This window comes from Maylandia zebra, linkage group LG15, assembly GCF_041146795.1.
Source record: "Maylandia zebra isolate NMK-2024a linkage group LG15, Mzebra_GT3a, whole genome shotgun sequence".
NCBI lineage: Eukaryota > Metazoa > Chordata > Actinopteri > Cichliformes > Cichlidae > Maylandia > Maylandia zebra.
The window spans coordinates 30,573,384-30,592,630 of record NC_135181.1 but is presented as its reverse complement, the minus strand read 5'-3'; the positions used below and the strand labels follow the sequence as shown (position 1 = coordinate 30,592,630).

The 19,247-nt window shown below is 39.7% G+C and overlaps 2 protein-coding genes across 2 annotated transcripts in view; one reads left to right on the top strand and one right to left on the bottom strand.

The window, feature by feature from the left end:
* Positions 1–1,891: 1,891 nt before the first annotated feature.
* Positions 1,892–9,774, bottom strand: amd1 (adenosylmethionine decarboxylase 1). The gene is made up of 9 exons (XM_004566233.5): positions 9,439–9,774; positions 5,873–5,959; positions 5,148–5,274; positions 4,932–5,034; positions 3,338–3,380; positions 2,936–3,080; positions 2,757–2,849; positions 2,522–2,677; positions 1,892–2,185 (listed from the first exon to the last, which is right to left on the bottom strand). Exons 1-9 carry the CDS (start codon positions 9,546–9,548, stop codon positions 2,039–2,041), a joined length of 1,011 nt encoding a protein of 336 aa, XP_004566290.1. The 5' UTR covers positions 9,549–9,774; the 3' UTR covers positions 1,892–2,038.
* Positions 9,775–11,444: 1,670 nt separating this feature from the next.
* The window catches only part of cdk19 (cyclin dependent kinase 19), an 80,187-nt gene continuing 72,384 nt past the window's right edge, over positions 11,445–19,247 (top strand). The window contains exons 1-2 of the mRNA XM_004566234.5: positions 11,445–11,697; positions 17,996–18,071. Of these exons, the coding sequence (XP_004566291.1) occupies positions 11,570–11,697; positions 17,996–18,071 (204 nt within the window). The 5' untranslated portion in view covers positions 11,445–11,569. The remainder of the gene's footprint in view (positions 11,698–17,995; positions 18,072–19,247) is intronic.

Genomic DNA, 19,247 nt, shown 5'->3' with positions numbered 1-19,247 from the left:
TAAAATTCAATTACCATTAAACTGCAAAATAGAGATCACCATATAAAAACACCAACGATCCACACCAACAAGGCTGAAATGCACTTAATCCAACAGCTAGCATACCATTTCTGTTGCTAGATGGAAATTCTTAAAAAATATAAATCAGACTACCATTACAAGTCATTTAATCTTAAATTGAAGGAAAAAAAACAAACAAAAAAAACCCAAAAAGCCACGTAGCCACACTAGAGGGACACTTTTCAAAATTCCTGCCCTTATATAGATAAATTTACCAAGTGCTAGCTTGACTAGCATGCTAAGTTCCTTAGATGATGTCAAGTGCTGAAATCAGGATAAAACTATCACATCTGCAAGATTCTAACAGCATTCTCTGGCAGGAGAAGCTAAACCTTAGCTGTAGTAGGGTATCAAATAAAAACAAAACCACAAACAAGACTGAAACTTCTCCTGCTTTTAGCACCTGTCTGAAGCCTGAAATCTATAAGCGTTAGACAGGTACATGAAATTTATAAAAAAATTAAAATAAAAACCAAAACAAAAAGGGGGAATAAAATACAAACAAAACCACCTATCCAACATGTACCAGGTTGGGGCAGTTCCAACTTTCACCTTGTAAAACAAGAGGAAGGTGAAGCACACACACTGACAGCAGAGACAGCGCTACATTACACTGTTGAGCAACACGGCACTAGTAGTCACATGCAGTGTGTCAGGATTCCCCTTGCAAACAAAGGGCATTGACCCAAATGACAAAAAGAAAAAAGTGAGGGCACAATAAATTTCATAAATGGCAGTTTATGTAGTGGTTATATGCGGAATGATCTGGGACCACCCTGGCATGCTCAGACTAGTGGGCCTCTTTTGTGCGCTTACATCTCTGTATGTGGCAGAAAGAGACAGGGTGGATATTATGTTTGGGGGGATGCTTTGGTGGGCAACTAAAGCAAAAAGTGTCTGATTCATTATTTCCTTTCAGAGCTGAACACAGTGCGAGTGGCCAGGAGGGCTGGCTCTCGGTGGGCTGGGGCTGAACAATGGCCGGTCAGCAGAGGGCATTGTGAGCGCGTTGTCTGGAGTCGTACATTCAGCTCAAACCTGTTCCAGGCTTTCTTTCCAGAGAAATGTACATTCGAAAGATGGCCGAGCAAGCCGCTCTGCACGGCCTGTGCTACATTCAGGTTTTTTTTTTTGTTTTTTTTTTTAAAAAACCCTCTGTGAATGCTGCATGACTGGGTTGAAATATCTAGATGCTTCCTACAGATGTGGGCCAATGTAAAATGTTCAAGCTCAGATCTGAAGTGTATAAGCTGAAAGTTTACCAAAGAACAAAACTGCCAAAAAACAAAACCTGACCAATAAGATGAGAACTTTTGAACCTTTAGTGCAACATCAAAGCAAGATGGCATTTCAAAGACAATCCCACAATGCCCAAGCTCAGCACAACTTGAGCTGAGGTGATTTGCCTCCAAGTACCTTGAGTAAACAGGGTTTTAAAATAAACTCAGTAACAGAGTAGAGAAATAGTCATGCTAACTAGGTGGGTGGGTGCAATTTGAAGTTTAAACCAATGGATGAGATCTAAAGTATGCTCATAAGAGGCGGACTGATCTGAGCACGTCAGGGTCCTGGTCTAGGGTGGGCGGAAACCTTGTCTGTGGGGAATGAGGGGGGACACCTGCAGGAAGGGACCATTGTACTGGGCACAGGTGGACAGCCTGAAACAGAGCGTGTTTAATACCTCTACATGCACTTCAAGATCACAGCAAGAGTGGGCTAGAATATCGTAACAGAGAAAAGAGCTTTCATGCAAGGGATCTAAGTCACGGGTACAACAATGCAAACAACTCAAACTGGAAGTTAAAGTAGGGGCAGCAGCGCCATCGCTGACACCAGGACAATCTGGATGGTGACAGCAGCAGCGGGGAGGGTGGGACAGGAGAGACGATGATGACAAGCTCGCTACTCTGTGGTGAAGCGCATTGCAACGTGGGAGCGCCGAGGCGCCACGTTTTTTGCGCCTCTTCATCCTCGACCCTCAGCTCTGCTGCTGGTTCTGCTGGCGATTCTTGGTGTAGCTTGTGAAGACAAAATTGTAATCGTTGAATTGAGCCAACTGGCGGTCGAGGCGCTTGTAGCCCTCCATTTTTGGGGGAGTAGAAAAGACACTGCGACATTTAGAGCTCTGCAGGAGAAAAAACAAAAACAAACCACTTTACAGGAAGCCGTTTAAAATCCCCCCGGGTAGATTGTGGAACAGTTTACCTCCTCACATCAGATTCTCCAAAAGCCTAGAAACTTTTAAAACTGCTCTTAAAACTCACCTCTTTTCATTGGCTTTTAGAAAGGTTTAATTTATTTGTTTATTTATTTGATCAGCGAGGTGTTTTACAAAATTGTGTTCTATTGTATTTTTATCTGTATTTACTGTACAGCACTTTGGTCAGCCTTGGTTGTTTTTAAATGTGCTCTATAAATAAACTTGACTTGACTAGATGCAAAAATTGGATTTGAAATGCACCTGATTGACAAAGAGTGTAGTCACAAATTTTCCTGGCTTGAACACCTCCACAACCTTCCTGATCAATTCATCGTATGATGTCTGGGAGAGGTTTGTTTCAAAGCTGACGTAGGAGAACTCTGGCTCTGGGGTGATGTGGATGGTCCAGTAGGTTCCCTGTGGGGAAAATGAGCAAAGTCGCATCACTGATTTGCTTGAGCGCGCAACTATGATGAAGAAACAAAATGCCACTCACGTCAGTCTTCATCCCGTTCATCGAGTATCCACAAGGGTTGAACATTGTGGCATCAATCACAGAACCTGGAATCAGGTCACGAATTCCACTCATCTGCGAGAACAGAACGAGACCGTGATTACGAAGGTTAAACTACTACCACATGCTTGTTCTGAGGGGGAAACCGGGGGAAAACTTACACGAGTGACCTCACTTGCGGAAACACCGTCTTTCATGTAGAACTGGTCCATGATGGCTGGATCAAGGTCGCTCATCAGAACTTCCAGCGTCTGATCAGCACACTTGTTCTCCCAGTACTCTGGCATATCCAGAGTAAACAGGTACCTGTGGGAGAGATGCAAGGGGGCATTAAAGATTTTCAAACCTGGACAATGCATGGAGCTGCTACCTATGAGAGGAGGCCTTGAACATCCTTTCAAACTAAAGGCTTTTCACCTCCCTCATGAATTGGCATTACCAACATTCACTGACAAGTGCTGAACTCCAGAAACCACAAATATTTAATTATATTTCATGACTGAAAATCTTGACCATCTTAGCTATTAGCATATTAAGCCAATGTGGGATATTTTAATGCTCACCAGCAGTCAGAGTTCAAACGTCCCATACAGTAGGCTGCACCATCTGTAAAAGGAGGGAATGTTATGGTTACCGTTTATAATCAACAAAAACATTAGGCAGCTCTGAAGAGAACCCACAATGATAAAATTAAGCTACACAGAATTACAGTCTGTGATAATACTGAATTTCATTGTCCCCACAGCTATAGTATAAGCAATGCACTCCATAGTCTCAATATTACAAGCAACATTTGTTCTTAAATGATTAAAACAGCTTGGGTAGAGATGATGATCACAGATACATGATTACCTGATCTATAAAAACAAACCTAAGATTTGCATTAATCAAAATCAGGGTGTGTCTTATGATTGGATATTTAAATGTTCGCTAACCCCGCTAGTCAGTGCCAAACAGTTTTATTACTTTATTCATGAGGGTAAATACATGACAGCTATGTTAAGCAGTGCTGCTCTGTAGTTCTTTTGTGCTAAAAAGCTGCATGTTGGTGTTGTCAGAATAAACTATAAAACCAAGTTGTCAATGTTAGCATAGGAGAAGCCTACTGCTAAGATTATGTTTGATCAATGAGGAATGTGCTAATTGCTTAATACAGCTAACACATGAAGTGTTTGTTGGTTAACGTTTCACTTTGATCATTTAAAGTGTGTTTGATTTCAATTTTTTGTGGGGGTAGTGGTTGAGGAGTTCTGTCTTTTAGATTTGTCAACTAGTCCAGCTTTTTGTTTAAACAACTAGCAGATTGTTTGCCAGGAGCAGCCATAAACTGGGAACTGCCCTGGGCATTTTCCAGCTGTAAATTCAGAGCGTCAGGGATTTAACAGACTGTGCTACAAACACCCTTTACTAGGGCTGTGCGATATGACCAAAATCTCATATCCCGATATAAGAATTCTATCGTCCCGATAACAATATAAATCACAAAAATGTAACATTTTCTATAAATTCTGTGAATTTCTGGCAGCTCGACTTGCGGGAAGTGTTTCCAGCTGTGCGGCATGTACCCGGAGTCAAGTGTTTTAACCGATGCATGAAACTATACATTTTTACACATAAGTTGTAACGGCCGACGTTTTCTTTGCGAGTATTTATTACACGGCGTGCTGCGGGGAAAAGCCTGTTCTAACAATTGAGTCTTAGGATTATTTTTTTAGCACCTGGCGGCTCTTTTTTACTTCTCATCTGTAAATAATCTGCTCTTTCACGTGATTCAGTTTATTTTGAAAAGTCTCAACAGGATCTTGAGATTTATTGTGAAAGGTTTATGTGGAACATAAACAAGCGGACACGCGATGGTGTTACCGTCGTTGTTACTAACGACAACGCATAAAAACAGGCGCTTGTCCGTCTGTAGTGTGGTTATATTAAATAATATCAACTTTAGGAAATTAATATAGCCACTACAGTGACCATCAAAACGATGAAAAAAAAAAAAAATTGCCGTAAATAGTTTATTTTGCGACACGACGAAACATAACGTAAAATGAAACGATAGACGTTTTTATATCATCATCATCCGATATATATCGTTATATCGAACAGCCCTACCCTTTACTTGCGTGTGTAACACACTTCAGAGTTTCATGTATCACGTACTGGGAAAAATCTGGCTGAGGAAGTCCACTTCTTCCTGGAAGTTTCGATGAGGGAACTCTTGATGGGCTGGTTTCATGAAGTTCTTACGGGAGTAGAAGAAATTCTGCAAACGAGACACTAATGAATAAACCTACGCAACTAATCAGCTTCATTGATACAGCTCGTTCAGATTGAGATGAAATAAGCTTTGTCATGCAAATGCTACACCAGTCTAACCTCAATGGTGTCGAAGCCGCAGTACTCCCTGGCGAGTTCCAGCAGAGGCACCAGTGCTTGCAACAAGAGGGTGGTTCCGCATGTCTTCAAAATGAAACGTCTCTTGGAGACAAACATGCTACTCTCACTGTAGAGACAAGAAAGGAGTTAGTCACCAATAACCACAGAGCATCGTTTTCCTCATTATATTCTATGATACATAATGATGATTAAGTAAGCCTGGTATCTTTGTAATATTTACCTAAAATGAGCAAACCAAGCCCCTCAGCTACTCATTCGTAAAATGAAATTTTACTATTGATGCGTGTAATAGAGGTCCGGTATTCGTTTCTATATTTGTTTCGCCTTACTACATTGCAGAGCAGTAATGGGGAAGGTAAAACTTCAGTGAAGGCTTTCTCTCCTTTTTAATGGGGAAAGGAAAAAAGGTGGACAGGTGAGCAAAAGGAGGAAGAGAAAAAGTCACACCCTAGTTCCCATTCAACTTGTCATACTTGTTTGATTACCCAAGAGGAGTTAAGCTTACTGGCTTCAGTTTTAGCTTCATGTTAGTTTTATCTGACATGCTCATACTTGGCCTACCTTAACACAACTACACATTCATATAAGCACTGCATGTGACATGTAGAGTACATGCCCATACTGACACCTGAGACTGTCATTAATGGAAATTAGGTTAAGGTCTAGTTGGAAAGACTTTCTGCAGGTATCGAGCAGGCACTCACCTGAGTATATAAGCTTCCTGCTTGTCAGTCTTTGTCACACTTATTATCAAACAATGCACATTTTCCAAGAGTTTGTCCCACTCAAACCTGAAAGAAAAAGAACACAAGTTAAATGCACACAAAGACAAAGTTGTTCTCTTTTGAGGTCATTTTAAAGTGGCACCCACTACAGGAAAGAACTATTGATGGTTATGTAACATGGCCAAGTTTGAAATGTTTTCAGGATTTTGAACAGAAATGTCTATGAAGCTTGCTGTAGTCTTTACACTGAAAAAGTAAGTGCATATAACAATTTCAGTGCCAGAGTATGCTCTGGGCATACAATACTGATGATATCAATAGAGGTATTGTTCAGACTGAAATGTGTTTTCCACCATGTGCAGATGGCTGTAGGGTAATGTGGACTTATTCTGCACCTACAGCAGACACACCTTCTAGCAGCTGCCTCGGCCCCCCCCACCCCGGACACCACCCAGACAGCTGGGTCACATTACAACCTTGGAACAGCAGCCAAACCCATTCACAGTGGGGGCCTGGGCTGCAAGACAAACGTTCCAAGAAATAAAGTGTTCGATGAAAGCATACCAGCAGCTCAATGAATGCTTTATGAAACTGGCTTTTCTAGAGAACCTCTCAAAAAGAAATGCCCCTCAGTAACCAGACTGCAGCAGTATGCGTAAAGGCTGTGGGCAAAAATGCAAGACCCAATTATGTTCCTTTCTACATGGTCAATCTACAAATGAACTAGATGACTGAGGAAACTCACACAAATAAACAATGCATCTCTCAGACATTGTTCTAAAGACAACAAAATCAAGAATACAGTTCACACTGCAGCCTTTTGTATTCGGGCCTAATGGCCCAAGAAACTAAACTACAAATATGTTTACTACCTTCCAGTACCACAAACAACACTTCATCTAATCCCTTAACAACATTGTCCTCAGAGAGTGACAGGCTTACGTCATCTATTGTGAACATCACTTCCTCTGAGAGGGTGGGGGCAAAAGAGCTAGGTATGGTATCACGGAGTCAAATGTGCTCCAATATCAAGTTTCAAATAAGGTCAACACATGAACAAGTAAACAGTTTTGTTTTTTTACACTTCCAGCCCAAAACACCACCAATTTAAAAATCTGGTTTTTAGTTTGTGCATAAGAAAATTGTGTAAAAGGATGTGAATGATTTCAAAACTGCACGTCTCAGAAGATAAACAAAGGTCCTGCACCGAGGACCAACATTGGAGCAAGATGATATAAACTCTAAATCATGCTATAAGCTACTCTAAATCTGGCCATGCAGGCGATGTGCCTTTAAGATGGCTTTGTTATACACCAGCTTCTCTTTGGCATTGTCCTTAATGCAAAGACTCAACATCTTTAGTTTGCCATCAAGGCCAAGCCTGATGAGAATGGGTGTATATCATAGTACCATCTAAACTCTGCAAATGATATAATATGATTAAGTAATGTTCATCTTCCAAATACACTGTTGACAAAGGCATTACAGGTATGTCTGGATACAGTTCAGCTCGATCACTTCCCGCAACATAACAGAGCTGTTGCGACATGCCTACTTCCCAGTTTCATACCAGAGGCCAAGCATTAGCAAGCTGTGTCAGCTCCTGCCTCGGTGAGAAATCGACACCAGAGGTTATTTCTAGCTGTGCAACAAGATCATATTTTCCTCAAAGAAAGCAAAGCGCCAAACCTGTTTTCATGCATCCCAGAGATTATGAACACATGGCTGATCAAGAGAGCACATGTTGGAACGTTTGCCACTTAGACAGAAAAGTGGTCACTTACTGGATGGCTTGAACACAGGGAACAGTAAATTTCTCAGGTGTTTAGAGGTGAATATGCTATGACTTTATGAACCAGTCTCCCCTACAATGACTGGAAGTGCTTGGTATGCAGTCTGAACCCTGACAAGTGGCAGCAGAGGTAATGTGAGCAAGCTTCACATTTGTGAATCAGATGCCCTTGTGGTCTTATTTGGACATTGGCTAACGTCCATCGAGTCTGATCCACTGACAGTGTCCCTTTGAGCCGTTAATCTGCCCTCTGGCTGTAAATTAATGCCAGCTTTCCTTTACTCCAATGGTTATGCACTTGTCAAACCAGCCCCTGATCTGGTCATTAACCAGAAAAAGTCACCCATCACTGGAGATGATTTGGCCTCCTTGAACCAGTCATGAAATGACACACTGCCAGAGAAAAAAAAAAAAAAAAAAAAAAAAAATTAAAAACAAAACCCTAAGCAAAGGCAGTGGAAACCATTAACACTTTCACTTACTCTCACCTTACATTAAAGAATCAGTACCATTCTTACCTCTATAGGTGACATAACCCAGGTGATTTTAAACAATCTATTTGTTTTACAGTGGACAAGTTCCACTAAAGTCTGGGAAGCAAAAAATTATTATGACACACGGTACAAATCTGCCTTTAAGGTTTCTCCTTGTTAAAGGTTGTTTAAAACGTGCATTTCAAACCAGCTAATTTTGCTAGCAAGCAAAAACCGAATTTCTCACAAGAACTGAACCCACATGGATTTTTCAGAATCCATGCCGCCCCGGGTCCTCCCCCCCCGTCTTTAAACGTAACCAAGTGCCCCGCGGCACAACGTAACAGGGAACCCTCTAACCAATCAGAGCAACTAGGAGCGAGAGCACCGCGTGGCCGAAAACGTGAACACGACTTTACGCAGTTTCTCTCTGGTTAAACAGACAGCGGTAACAGACCTGGGGCCAGCCTTTAGCAACCGCATGGGCAGAGGGAAAGGTTGACGGTTTTCCCCAATCACTTATGAGCCTTAAAAAGTAAAGAATTTAAAAAAATAAAATAAAGGTGGAATTGGAATACTTGAATCTATTTCCGTGCCAGCAAGGCACGCGGTGACAACGGACGACCACATGTCTCACATGCCCCCCTCGTTGTAGAGTGACGCAGGAAAAAATAAAGCATATGTAATTACAAAGCCCAAGCAATTTAGTGCACACGAGCACGAATATATATAGCAATTGGCAAATAACGACAATAAGATCGCCTCATCACTAAATCACAAGCAGTCTGGGAATTCAGCGTCGGAGAATTCAGGAGACGGCTGATAATTTGAATATTTTTTCCTAGGGACTAGCTTAAATGAAGTAGCTCTAAATTGGCTGTCATGGTGGCGTCCAAGCCTCATGCGACAAATCATCTCGCAAAAACAAGCGATGGGAGCTGAATATATTAATTACCGCAAGCTCCCAGGGTGAAGAATGAATGACTCAGCCACTGTTAAAAGGGGGAGGTGTCCATTTTCCAATGGCGACGTTAGCTAGCTCCCCAGCTTAAGGATCCACGGTTAGATTTGGTTCACTTCAATGCTTGCCGTCTATGAAGGGGTGGATTAATAACTATAAGGAATACAGTGTAAACGGAAACGGGACTGTACAATATTCAAGTTGTTATACATCTCAAAAAGTGACCACTGAAGCCGTGCATGTAGCCGGTGTTTCTGTCCATGTACCACTAGGCTGCTGTGGACTGACACTGCCCCGGAGACACTCAAGTAACACGAACCTTGGGATGGTACGGAGGTCTCCGTTTCCTTTGGTCTCATCCTGCCGAGAGAACCACACCTCCAACAGCTTCTCGGTCCCCTCGAAGAAATGTGCACCGTTATCTTCCATCGTGAGACAACAGACACCCAACAACCAAAAATATTACAACGTCGTTTATAACGTTTACAGCTTAATTACTCCTTCCTCGACCTGTTATTATTTCGCGAGGTTCAGTCCTTAAAACAATCCAGGAGTTGATTTGCTTGAGTTACCGTCTTCCCTTTAGCAGAGAATACCGTTAGCGAGCGCTAGCTAATATCGCCGGCCATACTGTGTAAGCGCTGAATGGAGACCGCGCGGAGCTTTTATTTGGCAATAGCCCTACGTAAGCCTCACCTCGAGCCAATCTGAACGCGAAGCCATATCTTGGGATTTGTGATTGGTCAGAAACCTATCAATTATAATAGAAGGCGGGTCTTCCGTCATGAAACTTTTCCGCCTGCATGTAGCTTTCCTCTGGAAATACATACTAATTATATATATATATAAACATCAACATTACATGACATCTGGATTTAAGTTTACGAAGGCCAGTATGACAGTTGACGGCATGTTCGTGTAAAAGTCCTTTTCTGATAAGTTTTCTTCTGTTCACGACGATTACGTAACTTTTTTTCTAACACAAGCCATTGTGTTTACTTATCACATTAATTTTTCGTATGTACGCTCTCTCTTTTTTAAGCTGTATAATTTGTTTTTTTCACTTAATGGTACTATAATACTGATATTAAACTGCGAATATCAGATATAAACCACTTAAATGAGAATATGACCAAGTTGTTAAATTGGATTGAACTAAACTGGACTGCGCAGGTATTCGTTTTAGCAAAAGAGTGTACTTATAGAAGGAAAACAGGTGAAAGAACTCCCAAAGGATATTACATATCTACTGTATGTGTTACAGGACTTGTCTCATCTCATTGTGTTCCGGGCAGTGGGAACTCACACATACAATTGTCACCCAATAGAATGACAGTAATTAAGTATGAATCACATACATATGACATGACGTCACTCATCTACATATACAGGTGTGTGTGCATGTCAAAAACCTATCGATTATTATAGAAGGCAAGGGTCTTCCATCATGATGTTTTGTTTTTTCATAACCTTTATTTATGGAAGACATTTCATATGTTTACCACTAACTGCACTAAACAATTTTCTTGTTTTTCTTTTTTTGGCTGACTGTAGTTCACAAAAGTAAAAAATGAATCTAAATCTCTAAAGAAAACTGTGTCTTAAAAAGAGATGCAGCGACCTACTTAAACCCTTAGATGCTTATCAGAAAAAACATCAGCTAAAATAACAGTTAAGAAGTTGGAAAACTAATATTATCCCCCGAAAAAACAACCCCAGAAACACCCAGGATGTTTGCACATATCCTTAAGTTACACATAGCACTTGATATCTTTAAACAATTTGTAATAGGTCCCATACCCTTCGGATCACATTGAGTTTGGTGGGAAGTGGTCACTCTAACTATATTAAATGAATACACTGCATATGTACACAGTTGTTCAGCTTTTGCAATACCATTATTATTATGACCATTAAATAATAATAATAATAATAATAATAATAATAATAATAATAATAATAATGATAATAATAATAATAACAATAATAATAATAATAATAATAATAATAATAATAATAATAACAATAATAATAATAATAATAATGATGATGATGATGATCCAGATAACGAGGATCCGTTTAGCTCATTTATTTATTCATCTTACGTGACGTTAAAAAAAGGTAACCTCAAACCACCGACGGCCGCATTTTTGAAGAGCTTTCATGAGTACGCAAAGTGCAACGAACAGCAGCGAGAAACGCGGGTTGTAGTTTGCCATAGCTTGCCTGACAACGCGGCAAACTGCGGCGCCTGCTCATAAGAACTACCATACCCAGCGAGCCACGCGCGCCAATTAGAAACGTCAACGAGCCAGTGAACATTAAGCGGAGCAGACCAAAATCCCAAACAAGGAAATGGTGGGGGAATAAAACGACCAGATTATTTAATTAATGCATGTTATAATTAATATTTTATTTTATTGTAAATTAAGGCGTATTTATGGGTTAAAATGGATTACGACTTCAAAACAAAGCTGGCGGCGGAGAGAGAGAGAGTAGAAGATCTGTTCGAATATGAAGGTTGCAAAGTGGGTCGAGGCACCTACGGGCACGTTTATAAAGCTAAGCGCAAAGACGGGTAAGATAACCGTGAACGTTATTGTGTATGCTGACATAAAACTGACCGCGGGATGCATTTTGTGAACACACGCCTCGGTTATGTGCTGAACGGGGCGTTCGATTTGAAGCTCCCCGAAGCGATAGCCCGTGTCTCTGTGTTTTTGTTTTCATGTAACGCACTCACTCACCAACGGTCCCCCCCACCACCTCCGTCCCCAACCTCAGAGCTCCCCCCTTTCCTCCTCCTCCTCCTCCCCAACACCCCCAAACAACAATGTAAAGCCGCGGTGCTGTTTATTTTCTGACAAGTGTCCTGTCGGCGGTCGCAGCAAAGGTAGCTTCTATCGTATTCTATCGTCACTTCGCGCAATAGTGACACCTGAGCGGCTTTTCTTGGCCCCGTTTTCAGCATCGTGGAGTGCCAAACTTTTTTTCTCCCTCTTTCTGACACACATTGTTTTCTCTCTGCCATTTGCTGCTTACACTCACTGACAAGCATATGACAGCGTGTGACCACGATGTATATATCAGCAACAGAAAGCAGGACAGATATGTTCTCACATTTCTGCTCTGCTGTGCCAACGGTGTCAATGTTCCTTATGCAAACTGGCAAAATCCCAGTCCAAAAAAGTGGCAGAATCTGGCCAGTGCGCTTCGTATTTGAATACTACAAGTTTCATTTGTACGATAGCCAAAAGGTTAATCACTCTGATCTAAAAATTACATTCAAGAAAAGCAGCGTTAACCAAGGGCACAGTGCATTAAGAGCTGATTTTGCTGCCCCCGTCTTCCAAATGCTTTGTCATAAAGTTTTCTCGAAATCTGAGATGGAGAAACTAATTTTAAGCATTAGATGAACTTATTATACAGATGGCCCAATTTGACTTCTTCCCATGTATTACTCGTTTTAGAATAGAATAGAGTAGAATGCCTTTATTGTCACCATACAGTTGTACAGTGAGATAAAGAGCATGTATAAAAATGTACAAATATACAATCCGGTGTAAGAAGAAAAAAGTAAATATGTAAATAAATTGTTTTTTCCAGTCATGGCAGATGGCTGTCTCTCCTTGAGCCTGGTTCTGGTTTCTTCCTGTTAAAAGGGAGTTTTTCCCCCCACTTTTTGCTCAAAGGGGGTCATTTGATTTTTGGGTATTTTTTCTATATTACTGTGGGGTCTTTAATCTTACAATATAAAACATCTTGGGGTGACTGATGTTGTGATTTGGCGCTATATACATAAAATGGAATGGAATGGAATTGTCAGTGTTGTTATAGCAAAGCTAAACACTGTTTTATTACCAGTAGGAACAGTATCACTCCAATTAGATCCAACCTAAAAGGAGTGTCACAGGGAACAGCTAGCTTTTCCAGATTTATAATAGCCATTATCAAGTCAATATTCATAACTGGTTAAGAATACACATAAAACAGTTGTTTTTTGTTCATGTTTGTATAGCTATGGTTATAAAATGTCTGCACCTCCATGCACTTGTATTTTAAATATATTTTGTATTTTTCCAAAGAGATTAAAAAACATGAAATAAAGTTAAAGCTTTATTAGCTTTATTTCTTTCAACGTTTTGTCTGTATTGCTGTGATAATGCTAATGCGGCCATAACCTCTATAGACAACTCAAATAATACAATTATTATTAACATTTTAAAATCTTTGTAATAGAATCAAATTAAAATTTACCCAAGCTGTTAAAGAAGGCCTTTTCTTCTTCACGTAGTTTGAGAATTGATGTATTAAAAACTTTTACAATCACTCAGTGTCTTTAAAATCTGAAACAGTTTAGGTTTGTAGATCAGTCAGTTAGACTGTTTCTTCCTCACTGTGTTTGTTAATATTGCAATATTGTAACTTTATCAGCAGTGTAGATATGTTGGATTTAAACAAAGTGAGCCTAAAAGCAATGTTAAGCTACTTGACTCTAGTTTAGCCAATAGTTCGATGGAGTAACATAAAGTAGACAATTAACCACTGGTATTGCTTTAGTTAGTGGGCCGAGTTCATGTAAAACTAAGGGGGCATTAGTGCTTTCCAAACTATAAACTCAATAATAAATTCTTTCATCTTTAATAAAATGATCAGTGTTGCTGCTTTGTCAGGTGTAACAATTAAGTTTAACATCCAGACATCCATGAAAACAGAATTTATTACATTTAACGGAGTTAGAAGTTAGCAGGAAGTTAGCTTGCTAGTTTCCACGTAAACATGATATAGCATGTTCTGAATGAGAGATTTCTGAAAAAAATAAAACTTACAGCTCTGCCATCACTTCCAACATAAATGAAGACAAAACTAAACAGCAGTGACTTTTGTAGGGTTAGTGAAGTTGGGCTAGCTGGTAATGATGTGCTACGCAATCGCTAGCAACACAGCTATGTTAGCATTATGTAAATACAGTGAAGCTGGAGGATGGATGCTAACTTTTTTCCACCTAATAGCATCCTGCCAAACAATCGCATGGCAGGATGCTATAAACAGACCAAACTTCAGTCAGGAGAACAACTGCGATAATCCATCCACAATATGAGGTTAGTCATTAATATACTGCAACAACATGGGAATAGAGCAGCTGCGAGAGAATTCCGCACTAATGAATCAATGGTACGGAAGTGGAGGAAGCAAGAAGAATGAGTTGAGTAAAATTTGACGGTTTAGTTTTGCTTAATGCGCCTTATAATCCGGTGCGCCTTATGTATGAAAACAGACACGTTCATCGACAGTGTGCTTTATAATCCAGTCCGCCATAAGGTCTGAAAAATAAATGTATCCAGGCCCAAGACGGGAACTTAAAATACTGAATGTGGTCGTTGTTTCTGTTCTTGACAGAGCTGTCGTCATTCAGAAATTTGACAGACAGTTGGATTTGACCCTCAGAGGATGAAAGGCCCTGAGAATAAAGAGCGTTATAAATTCCCAGAAATGTGAACCTGTTAATGCTTAGCAAAGCCTCCTTTTCCCAGTACCCAAAATGTTACTCATGACTTACCCCAGTTTTGCAGCAGAATTTAAAGTAATGGATAATTTTCATTGTTTGCTGCTTTCTCAACTTAAGAAAGCTTAAGGAGCCTAAGGGGCCTTGTTGTCATGTGAAAATGCTGTGTCTTGGAAGTATAAAGATCCAGTTTTGCTTTTTTTACAAGTGGAACACGTCCCACCAACAGCTCAGTGTGTCTTAATAACTACATTATAGATAGTTATATCAGTGATGGATGCATGTTTTTACAGTGCCATAAAGTTAGTCCTGGAAGGAATTCATGGTGCATGTATGGGTCAGGAAGTCATTGAAATTTCTTTTAACCGTGACTGTTGGATAAAGAGCATAAAAAGCAAAGTTTTGTTCATTTCTTTATAGCTATTTTTAGTGCTTTATCTGTCTTGCTTCTGGTCAGCTCCTGTGAGTTGTACCAGTGGGTTCATTACAAGTATCCTGTATGGCTTTTGAGAACAGACCACTAGTTGGTACAATCTGTTGTGGGTGTACTGTGACAATGTTCTATGAAATCACAGCAGTTCAGGTCCAAAGAAACCTTTGTTCAGACATTACCAGTGCTGATTTTCTCTGACTTGTGTATGTGTGTATTTTAAGGGTGTTATTATCTGCTAAGAGCCAGTCACCAGGGCACCAGACCGCAGCTCCAAATTTTGAGGAAGACGTGAACCGTAGAGACATTATGGCAGAGGCAGACGGAGCTGGCTCACGCACACCATCACAAGATCTGTGCGCTGGCCTGTATCGCCGATTTGAAAAGGATTGATAGTCAGTGGTGTGTCTCCTCAGAGTGCTCTGGGCCTGCTTCATAGAAACCAAAAGAACAATCACTTCAGGGATTGTTATGAATATAATAAAATATTACAGTTTGCATATTCTCAAAAAAGTCATTAAAAATAGAATGTAGTGATTTTTCAGATCACATTGAATTCAGAATCCAGCATAGAATTATGATATTTACACGGAGACATTTTGCTCTTTCATGAAGAAAATGTTCATTTTTAATTTGATGGATGTGTCTCACAAAATTACTGTATGGGCCAAGGAGCTCCAGAGATCACTGTCTGTGAACATAGTCCGCCGTGCAATCTAGACATACAGGTTAAAGGTCTGTCATACAAAAATGTATCCATATGTGAACATGGTGCAGAAATGCAAATAATAGTGAGTGTAAAACTGTGACTCTTTCTTTGACTGTCTACGGTAGATCTGACAGTGCCTGTTTGGGCTGTGAATAACTGATATTTATTGAAGTTACTGCTGATGTGCCACATGGCTTAAACCCTCCTGCTTTGGAGATGATGCATATACTGTATGGATATATGCGCATATATTTAAGACACTCAGAAAAAAGACAACGACCAACTTGGAGAAACAACCACAACACCGACCAGTTACCATGGATAACACTGAGTAGGGTGTCTCATTAGTAACGTCTAGCAGGCAGATCATGAGGGACACACCCAAGTTTTGTTTTGTTTTTTTAAACTCTCGATCAAACGTTTTTTAGAATTAAATTTTTTTGTCAAATTGCCAAATACACTCGATAGTTACAGTTACTTTTGCTTATCAAGTCAACACAAATGTTTCAGTTAGGACAGAAAAAAGCATGTGGAATAATTTAGCTAACAGGGGTGGGGTTACAAAAAACTATACAGCATAGTATTGCAATATTTTGTATGGCAATAATCTATTAAATAGGGATGCCAAATATCAGTGTTATGAATGAATTAAAATACTCGGGGAGTACTTCAAAGAAGAGGTTTCATCTCACGCACAACCATCCAATTTAATGTAAGTTTGTTTGACTAACGTTACGTTACATTAAATTGGCTCAACTGAAAAACCATCAGACACTGGACACAGTTATTCAGAGCAAGCCAATGGCTCAGTCACACACATGCTAGAACAAAAATGGTGGCTTTTTTCACAATGTGATAACGCACTTGTCATTGTTGAAAGATACAACAAAATTTCATTTGGTGACCAGCAACCAATGGTAATGGTTTTCCAAAGCTTGAGTTTGTTGCACCTTTACCGCCACTTTTGAATAGATTGTGACATTGACAGTTTTTTGAAGTCATAATTTGCACTTTAAATGTCGATAATGTTATTAATAAGGTTACAAATAACAATAGTCTTGTATTGTGAGTGAAGTGTTGTAATAATATTGTATTTTGGGATATCTGGTAATTCTCACCTCTATTAGCATTCATAATTAGTACTGCAAGCATGGAGGGCACTATGGGCACTACATAGACTACAGAAGACGCACACAGTAGAAATAAACACTATATATGTTAATAGTGTAATGTGTTTAAGTGGGGCTTCCTTAATCTATAAAACAGTGAACCTGTTTCATAATCACTTTCATCTTCTGACATAAAATTGAAATTTCAAGCATATAGATTTGGGTTTACAGTGTTTGGATCCATCTTTATATGTCAAGCTCTGTAAGTTTGTCCTGGTTTGCATTACGGAGTGGATAAACTGTTTTATTGAGTAAATTGATTATATTAATGTGCAATTTTTTTTATAGACTAAAGGATTAAATGTTTGAGCTGTTTTGAGCATCTGTGCAGCTTAATTAGTATTAGAGATGTGTGCCTGAGAGCTCCAGTTAATCCGTGACCATCTCCAATGCAAATTAGGCTGAAAAGTGTTTGATATTACCACCATGAGGACCTCTTTGATCTGTGCAGGCTGCTCACTGAATGAAGTTGTTATTGGACACTGTCCACTGAGTGTGTTTACATTTTAATCATGCCTCTTTGCTTATTGTAAACAGACTTATGAATCCTTTTAGCCCTTATTTTCTTCACTGCTCTGTGTTCAGGCTGGGCTTCCTTAACCGGAACTCTGCTTATCTCAAATAATCAATATTGGTCTGCTGAAAGTGCTCGGCCCTGCGGGCTCACATTTCACTTATTAACTGATTTTCATGCTCAAATTTGATGCACAACGGCAAATGACTACCTTGCAAAAAGAGGAAAATTGCCAACTGAGAGCTTTGGAAGTGTCAGTGTGTAGTTTGAGTTTTCGTCCCTGCATCAAGGGGAATTTCACTGGGGGCACTTATCCAGACCTAGGGAGCACTCCTGCAGGGAACTAATGGATCTTTGCTGCCAAAAGCTATCACTAATAACATGGATTCCTCTATGGCAGTTGTGGAACTTGAACCACAGGATGTTTTTTATGCCCTCTGCTGTCCTCATCCTCCTTGCAAAACACCTCCTTTACTAATCAAACCCTCAAAAAGCCTTTTTGTTGGCCATCTTCTAATATTCTTCATTTTCTCTTTTTCTCACCACAGGAAAGATGAGAAGGAGTATGCACTGAAACAAATAGAAGGCACTGGAATATCAATGTCTGCCTGCAGGGAAATTGCTGTAAGTTACCGTTTTCATTACTAAGGCCTTACATGACCATGTTGTTCTCAGGCTCTTCAACCTCTTAACACCCACTAAGTCATTGCTTAGTATAAATGTTATGTCAAGGATATTTTTGTTTTAGCTACTTGCTAAATAGGCTAATTTTCAGAAACTAGAAGATGTTACATTTCGCATGGAGTTCAATACATTCATTTTGGCAACACGATTGTTATGCCAAGACTGTGTCCGTTTGGTCTACCTTACAATATAAAATGCCTTGAGGCGACTGTTGTTGTGATTTGGCGCTATATAAATAAAATTGAATTGGTTAATCCAAACAGACGTCCATTTTTATCATAGACGAAACTTGTGAAAAACCCTAACCCTAAATGGGTTGCCAGCGACCTGGTAGATGTCGAGATGACTTCATTTGCTGCAGAGATAAACATCAGCAAATATCACAAAACCCTGTGAAGACTTACCCAATATTTTCAAGCAGACTCTTTAGTCTGGATGTTTCTTTTAGCATTATATATAGAATAGTATCAGAGTTTGTCCAAGATGAGGATTTTAAGTGATTGCTTTGAAGTTCCTAAAGGGAGAACAGACAGTAAGAACTGGTAACCATTTTGGTCAGAAGATAGAGAGATACATGCTCCTTTGTAGTTTTGATTCTAGTTCCCTACAAACAACAGGTACAGTCTGCTACTAAAACACAGAGTAAAGTTAGTAAAGGGTCAACCCGCGGCTGCTAAAATTAAAATGAATGTAGCGTTGTTTTGCTTCATGTCTGTTGAATGAAACTTGGCAGAGATGCAGCTCAGTATATTCAGAACAGATTCATTATAATCAGAATCGCTGACAGATTTAGTAAATTTTAAAAAGGTCAAAGAAATAAAGTAAAGTATTTTATCTGAAAAGTCTCCTGAGTTTTTCTAATCCATACAGCCCAAAGATGGTCATATTGATCATTTCGTTTTGAAGCTGTTAATGAACTGGGGCATGTTTTTCAAGTAGAAAGGAAACGTAATAGAATATAGTTCAAGTGGGTAAGTGATGACATTGATGCTAGCACTGGCACTGTTTCCACAAATGTACTGCTTGCACACATAAAACCATGAGAAGCATTTTCTCTTCTCATAAAGAATGTTTTTAACACTTCATTAGATCTATTTAACAGTGGTTTTCACCCTT